The sequence below is a fragment of the Manduca sexta genome, chromosome 22 (assembly GCF_014839805.1).
Source record: "Manduca sexta isolate Smith_Timp_Sample1 chromosome 22, JHU_Msex_v1.0, whole genome shotgun sequence".
Classification (NCBI taxonomy): Eukaryota; Metazoa; Arthropoda; class Insecta; order Lepidoptera; family Sphingidae; genus Manduca; species Manduca sexta.
Genome location: NC_051136.1, coordinates 12,492,095 through 12,500,941, shown reverse-complemented (window position 1 = coordinate 12,500,941; position 8,847 = coordinate 12,492,095). Strand labels below are relative to the sequence as shown.

The window sequence follows — 8,847 nt, the reverse complement described above, 5'->3', positions numbered from 1 at the left end:
GAAAAAAATAATTTCGACTACTGGGCCCTTATTCTGTATGATAGTGTAAACGCGTAACGCGGCCGTGTCATGTTATCTTCGAGAAATGTGCGTGGAATGGTATTCTGTAAACTAAATTTCTATAGTCCTAAACATGATGCGTTGTGTTACGTGCTTGTTACGCACTGTCAAAATAACGTGCGGGATAGAGAATAAGGCCCCTGCTAACTTAGTGTATGATAATGGCGACTTGCTATACGCAAAATCTATATGAAAAATAAAAAAATAGTCTAATTGGGAATGCGATGGTGAGCCGAAGGTTTTTTTCGTACTGACACGGCAAAATGATCCCATTGCACCTGATGGTAAGTGGAGTGGGGTCCAATAGAGTGTCGACTGACGAGAGATGATTACGCCTCGACAGTCGACACAATTATGCCGGCCTGTTGGATTTGTATATTCATAGGCTGATCTTGGAACGCGACACACTTACGTGGGCCGCTATGGCGGGTTTTAACATCTTGTGTACGATAGTCGCTATCCGGGCGGATATAAAATATATCCTACCACTAACAAATTAATTTATTATTATTACTACTAGTCACATTTATTTATTGGAGACAGTTTTAACACGGGAAAGATATTATACATGGTATAAAATATGTCTACAAAACTACCAAAAAATGTTAAAGGTATGTTGAAAATAAATGTCTTTTCGAGTTACAATGTTTAATTGTAACTTGGAGTAGCAAAAGACTCGCCCCTTCTTACATAAGACCTTGGTGGACAAGATGCGGTTGTGATGACATCTCTGCATACCCTTGAAAAGGGAAAAAGGCGTGATTCTGTATATATGTGTAAGTTATTCAACAAATTCTTGGTAAGTGGCCGTATGCTGTTGTTTCCTTAGCGATCGTTTATGGAAGAAGTTAAATATTGACGAGGTTCGGGAAGGTTAACAGAAACGCGAGAAATACTGCACAAATTCATGAGTTTGCTTACTTTAGGGGACCCTTAATGGCTTCCGTATGACGCTTTCCCTTCGGTGTGCAAATCCTATTGCTTAAGTTTTTCTTTGTTGCTTTGTTTGAACAGGGTATTACTTCAAGCTGTTGCTGTGTTTTTCAAAATAACCACGGGAAGTTGGTTATTCCTTCTTTTTATTGCAATGGCAAGATGCCGTTATACTGCTCGTAAGCGATACGGCCAAAGAAAAAAAAAATAGAAAAATAAACAAAAGCAACACCATAACATTTAATTACAAAACAATGTACAGTATACACTGCATAGTACTCCAAATATATATGAAGTATGAACACTGTTTCACGGTAGAAGTAATATTGCAGTTATACCCAGACGATCACTCGCATACTATAGACCTATCACAATCTGAGCGGTATACATTTTTATATTGAAAATTCGCTTTCCTTGTGAGAAAAAGGCAGCGACACTAATCAATAAAAAACAAAACCCCGCATTAAAATCAGACCATTCGTATGGAAGTTGCCACAACCAAACAAACAATTACACAGATAAACAAGAAACTTATAATATCCATCTTTTGGCGAAGGTTAAAAAATACTGTACCCTTACGTAACGTTAACTTCGTGATACCCAAAACCCTGTAATCCTATAATAGTTGTAGTTTCAGAGTCAGGAGGAAGACATTTGTTTTTATGTGGTTTAGGGTGAACTTGGCTTACTCCGATGTTTATTCCAGGTTAAGAAGCGGAAGATAATTGACCTTGGTTGATCCTTCCCTTTAGGCCTCATCAAATGTAATCGAAGGGAAAATGGGATTAATGAATATATACTATATTAACACATTTTTATATCGATATCTATAGAGAATATGCAGACGTTTTAATTCGTGGTTTATTTTATCAATTTTCAACCTTGAGGTGTTGGGAGCCTATATTATTTTAAAAAGGTAGTTTGTAATTATTTATATTGCATAGAATAGAATAACAATAAACTTACGAATATCAACTTGTTTAGGCAGAAGCTTAACTTTACCACTTTCTCCTTTGAAGCAAAGAAGAGTTTCGTGGCTTAACCTTATTTAATTCATAAAATAAAATATCCTACTGAACATTAGTTTACCGCGCTGACCTAGTGCGGATTGGCAGACATTACATACCCTCAAAAATATTATAACGAACTAACCAAGTATGCAGATTTCCTCGTGATATTTTTCTCCAATGTTCAAGCAATAATTCATAAAGTATATACATATAATTTTTGGAAAAGTCAGAGGTCCATGGATTTTGAATCTGCGGACATTCGTCTCGGCAGTCCGTTTCTCTCTCAATTAGGTTTTCGCCGCTTTTACTTTACTCCTTTTTTTTTCAAAGCTAATTAGCTAGGCGAAGTAAAAGGAAGTGGAAAAAAATATGCTTTAGAAATTAATTATACCTACATCTCATATGAATAACGTAGTTAATGTTGTTTACGCTAATATATTTAAGGAGAATTTGTATGTAGGAGTGATCTCTTAATTAGTGATTTGAATATGAAAATTCAGTTTATATTTATTTATACTTTCCTCTTGCTTAAAGACAGTCTCAGCCAGGAACAAAATCTATACAAATTGTGATTTGTTGTCTGTTAAACAGATTTCGAACAAACTTCACTGCTGTGAAATACAATGAGCTTAATTTGCACAACAAAATAATGAAATATCGTCGTCATAGGGTAAATAATCCAAATTTGAAATTGATCGGTAGTTAAATGAAATAGAGGTGGCGGCATACTAATTAGAATGTATTCCGCTTTCGATTTTTTATCCGACTGCATAAATATGTCTTATGTTTTTATCACTGAGTTTAACATAGCATGTCACTTCCCCTTCGACGTGAGTGTCGCGACCAGGCTCTGAGTCTAATTTGATCTGACCGAGTTTTTAAATTCCGAATTTTCAACTTATTTATTTCTATACATTGTCCAGTTATTTTATCTCGCGAACCAAACCCGAGGCAGCACGCAATACATGGCACGGTAGCCATATAAGATTGAGCTGCGGGATACGTAATCAAAGTTCGTTCTTCATGAGTAAATATTTATGTGGGATCACGGGAAGTGCAAACACCAAAAATACCGTAAACTTACTTTACTTTTTTAAAAAAATCACAATGACCGTCTTATAATAAAAATACGACTTAATCCTACTCTCTCTTTTTCTACATACGTCGTCGTCTAACATTACTTTCATTCTATCTCTTTTACTCACCTTCTTAACACTATCTGTCCCTTTCACACACTTATTTTACATTCCGTTTCACTCAACACCTTTCTTACACTCCTACACTCGGTCATCCTGCATTCTGTCTTCCCTCAGACACACTTAACAAACACACACAGCAATTACACACATATTAAATTCACACACACAGCAATTACACACATAGTAAATTCACACACAAAATACACATTTTCTTTTTTGTAGCAAACTTACAACTAACACTTCACATAACAAAATTAACATACATTTTGTTTTTTTTTTTTTTTTTTTTTTATTATATTGTGCTCCAATAATGTAAACAATTCTGTAACCTGTAATATGGCAATAAAAGATTACTCTATCATTACTAGCTTTTAATTCTTTCCCTTTTCCTATTTCCATTCCTTACCATTCCTCTCCATTTATCAACTTCTACCAATTACAATTACCTTACAAAGAGAACTCTACTTTTGATTAATATTATCTGGCCATTGTTTCATAAGATCTGCCGCTGTAGATGTCTTATTTGGGCCTTCAGTGGATTGGTCCACTTTCTCTACATCATACCTATCAAATCTTTTGACTTTGGTGATCCGGTACGGTCCCAAGTATTTAGGTTTTATCTTCATTCCAGGACCAAACTGGGTTCGCTTTATTGCTACAATGTCTCCCTCCTTATATTTTCTACAATTTTTATTGTAGAAAATATAAGGAGTGTTCCCTCTTGGAACTCCTGTAGTAATATGACAGCACTCTATACCCTCCCTAATACAGTATTGCTGGAAATCATTACTGGTAAATGCAGTACCTCGATCTGTGATAACCCGTTCAGGGTTTCCAAACGTTTGCTGCAATACTTCTAATTTAATCAAAACCTCTTTGGTAGTTGTACTTTTACACGGAAATAACCAAACAAATTTGGTAAATGCATCAATTATAGTAAGAATGTGGTTGTACTGTTTATTAGTCTCCGTCAGTGGTCCAACATGATCTAAATGTAGGGTATGCAATGGGGTATCACCCTTATCAATGGGATTAAGGTAACCTTCCTTTTTGCCTTCCTTTCTATTTGATAATAAACAGGGTATGCATGATGCAACAAAATCTTCAACTTTTCTTCCTACTTTATCAATATAATAATCTTTGCTTATCAAATCTAATGTTTTCTTCTTGGCAAAATGACCATTGTTATGAGCTCTTTTAATAATCTCAGTCTCCATAGCACTTGGCACAACCAATTGGTGTTCTGGCCCTTTATAAAGTAATCCCTGATTTAAGTAATAATCCTTGTACGACCCTCCATCTTCTAGAATTTTCTTTATTGCATTAAGACCTTCATCACCATCCTGTGCATGCTGCATATCCTTATGCAAGTTAGAAGTTATTGTTCCTACATATGGGTTTCGACTAAGCGCATCAGCATGTCTCATTTCAGTACCTTGACGGTGTTCTACAGTAAAATCATAATCTTGCAAAAGTAAAATCCACCGAGCAACTCTAGTAGATAAAGCCAAGTCTTTTTATTAAGAGTCATTTGGAATGCTTTACAGTCGGTAACTATTTTGAAATGTTTCCCATACACATAGTGCCTAAATTTTTTTACCCCTTCAACTATTGCTAGTGCCTCAAGCTCATAGCTTGTATATTTAGCTTGTGCATCTGTTGTCCTCCGGCTCATGTAATGAACTGGGTGCATCGCTCCATCTCCACCCTTTTGCATTAAAATTGCTGAATAGGCCACACTTGATGCATCTGTATGCAATTCTGTTTCATCATATTGATTATAAATTTTCAGCACAGGTCTGGAAGCTAACTTCATTTTTAACTCATGAAAAACAGCTCTATGCTCATCAGTAAATTTAAACTGGCTATTCTTTTTTAATAAATCCGTGAGAGGCTTGGCTATAAGTGCATATTTAGGTATAAACTTTCTAAAGTATGAGCACAAACCTAGGAAACTATGTAGCTGCTTTAAACTGCATGGCTCAGGAAATTTTGTAACAGCATCCGTCTTCCCTGGGGATGGCATCACAATACCATTCTCAATAACATGACCAAGATATTCTACTCTTCTTGTTAATAACTGAGACTTCTTCCAATTGATGCATAATCCATATTCTGACGCTACCTTCAGGACCTCCTTCAAGCGTTCTAAGGCTTGGTACTTATCCTCTGCTGGAATAAGAATGTCATCAATAAACACAATAACAACACCTCTAACAATCAACTCGCCAAATATGATTATAGAAATAGAAATATAGAAATAGAAATATATTTAGGTTCAGTTCACATTAGTTACATCAATTCACGGCGGTCACTGCACTAGGCTCCAGGCCCGTATCGCAGTTAACCAAATAAGAATTAACAATATACAATTACATTTTCATATGGCGACCAAATCCGGTTCACATCTTCGGTATTATTAATGGTAAAAAATATATATAAATATAGTATGAATAAATATGAGCTTATTAGAAATACGTAAATGCAATATATATGTGTGTGTGTGAGTGTGTGTATGTGAGTGTGTGTGTGTGTGTGTGTGTGTGTGTGTTTGGTGTTTGTTTGTTTGCGTCCTAAACAAAACCCGTTAGAATTTTCTCAGTATCCTCGTAGTTAAGGTCTTGCAACCATTTTTCCAATGTGTACTTTGCTTTCTTACAAGTCAAGAGCTTTATATTCAGTTGCTGACAAATTCTATTGTATATGAAAGAGTGCATATAGTTTGGTAGGTGTCTAGCAAAACTCGACTTTATCAACGGCAGGGGGATTCTATATGTGCGTCGAGAACACAAATTGACAAATTCTTCAGAGTTTAAAACGCGCTTATGAATTGCGATAGCTGCTTTGCTAATGTATAATTGGCGAACCCTTAATACTTTACATTCCTTGTATAAGTCGTCTGTAGGGAATCTAAAGGGTTTTCGTAACATGACTTTTAAAACAGCCCGCTGAGCTCTTTCGAGCTCTAAGAGAGTAGATTTTGCGGCCCCTCCCCATGCAGATATACAGTATGTGAGACTAGATTGACATATCGCTTTGTAAACTAAGAGTAAAATGGATGAAGATGCAGAGTTACGCAGAGATTTCATGAAATAGATAGATTTCCTTAGTTTCCCCGATAAATACGAAATATATTTTTAAAAGAGAGATTTTCATCGAGAAGAATGCCAAGGTATTTAATGGTGTTAGCATAGTCAATGGAAGGACAACTGCAGGAAGTGGGTTTGTGGGGTAATCTTGGTACGAGGCACAGGAATGAATAAAAAGATTATGGGGCGTGTTGGGTTTTGATGCTCGTGTTTTATGGAAAGCAACGTATTTTGTTTTGCGATTATTAATTGTCAGTAGGCTATCATTCAATCGCTGTGCTAATTTCGCCAACCCAGATTCTGCCGTCTTAAATACTGCATCCCATGAAACACCTTGAAAGATGACAACCGTGTCATCCGCATAACATATAGTGTCGGCATCATTTATTGAAATGTTTAGCAGGTCATTCATATATACGATGAATAATGTAGGGCCAAGAATGCTACCTTGTGGTACACCGTAGCTTATGGGGAGTGCGTCGCTAAGGTGTGTACCTATTTTAACACACTGTCGGCGGTTGGATAAATAGCTGTCGAACCAGTCATGAGCAACACCCCTGACACCTAAGTTTTCAAGCTTTTTAAGAAGGATGGATACGGAGACCGTGTCAAAAGCTTTAGTGAGATCGAGAAACACGCCTAGACAATTTTTATTGCTATCCAAAGCTGAAGTGACTATATTTATTAATCGTAGCACAGCATCTTCTGTAGATTTGTTTCGTCGAAAGCCATATTGGTTGGGGAGATAAGTCTGTGTTTTCGAGAAAGGTTACTAGACGTTTGTTTATAATTTTCTCAAGTAACTTAGAAATAATACTTAACAGTGTGATAGGTCGGTAATTTGTAGGCATCGACTTATCACCATCCTTAAAGATCGGTGACACAATACCCATTTTTCCATATAGCCGGGAATATTCCTGTAGTTATGCTTAAATTAAAAACATAAGTTAAAGGTTCAGCTATAGAAGATCTTAAAAGCTTTAATAGAGATGAGGTACACTGATCGAAGCCAGGAGCTTTACCATCCTTAAGTTGCATAATAGTGTCATCAACTTCTTCAATTGTTGTGGGATGTAAGAATAAAGAATGTGTAGGGCCATCTACCGTTTTAATGCCTGAGGCGAGAACATTTTCCGTTGTGTTCAATCGAGTTAGGCTATTGTGAGCCAACTCCTGACCAATTTGTGAAAAGTACTCGTTACAACGGTTTATAGACCTGCGGGGTTCTTTAGTGTTTATTAAATCTGTGGAATCATTCTGCGGCTTTGGAAAGCTACAAATGTCTTTAACAGTTTGCCAAAGTTTTTTGAGTTTTTTAAGTTTCCCGTTAGTTGTTGGCTTTCATAGTTGGATTTAAGTCTTAGAAGTAATTCATGTAAAAATTGCGATAGCGTTTGTATGATATTTGAAGTATAGAATTAGGTAGGGTTTTTCTAGCTTGAAGATGAAGGGAGTCGCGGTGTTTCTGGCATCTTATAATACCTGGAGTTATCCAAGGCTTGAGGTGAAATTTTGATCGTGGGATTAAAATTTCCTTCGTATTCTCCTCAATAGCTTTATGTAGGATATTAGTGAAGTGAGCTGCGGCCGAGTCAGCATTGTCGCTGTTAAATACAACCGCCCAGTCCACCGACTTGAGAGCTTCAGCCACAGCTCGATAATCTGTTTTGACTTAAGACGTGTTCTTATCTTTTTATTTACGGAAGGAATGGCAAACATACATAAATTGTGGTCGGTGATGGCTGCATGGGCTATGAGGCCAACACCAGATAATCCGTTTTTGACAAATATGTGATCTAAACAGGCGTTTCCTCTGGTTGGCTTTGTTATCGCGGGAAGCAACTGATGTTCAGTTAGCAGGCATAGGTATTCGGCACATTGACTACTAAGGGGGTAGCCACAGATATCTAAATTTATATCACCAGCAATAATTACATGTTTTTTATAACTAGTTTTATAGAGAAATTGAGCTAAGGTGTTTAAATAATTGTCTACACATACAAAAGATGGTGAACGGTAAATCCAAAAAGAGTTATATCTTGACTTAAGTTTACCTCCAGGCAGTTACAATCTGCTAATGGGGGTTCTGTAACAGTAGCACTCCATGTGTTCCAGATATAGACGATAACGCCACCACACTTATTTATAAATGTATTTGTGCGATAGTTATTATATCCGTTAATTTGCGGTATGGGTGTATTTTCATTAAGCCAACATTCTGTTAAAATAATGGCATCGAAATTGACTTGCAGTCTTTCCAAAGCCACCAAAAAATCATCGAAGTTTTTATGAACACTTCTTATGTTAAAAGTGAGGATCTTAAAGTTATACCTCGGGTCCAAAGATAATTTGCATTTTTCGAGACTATCGAGTACATCACAATTAATTTGCAGTATGTTGTCTGTATCTGTTAAGTAATCCATTGCGAGTGTGTATTCTTACTACAAGCTGAACATATGATAGGTTTTAGAAGTTTCGCACTTGAGAGTCCCGACTTAGGATAAAACTTTGGGAGTAGCATTGGGGAAAAGATAGAGAGTCTTGTTATGTTAGACT

The 8,847-nt window shown here is 36.5% G+C and overlaps 1 protein-coding gene across 1 annotated transcript; it reads right to left on the bottom strand.

Annotated features, from left to right (window-relative positions):
- Window positions 1-3,544: 3,544 nt before the first annotated feature.
- On the bottom strand, window positions 3,545-5,414 carry LOC119190216 (uncharacterized protein K02A2.6-like). The gene has a single exon (XM_037441554.1). The coding sequence runs from the start codon at window positions 4,627-4,629 to the stop codon at window positions 3,664-3,666; it is 966 nt and encodes a 321-aa protein (XP_037297451.1). The 5' UTR covers window positions 4,630-5,414; the 3' UTR covers window positions 3,545-3,663.
- Window positions 5,415-8,847: the final 3,433 nt, after the last annotated feature.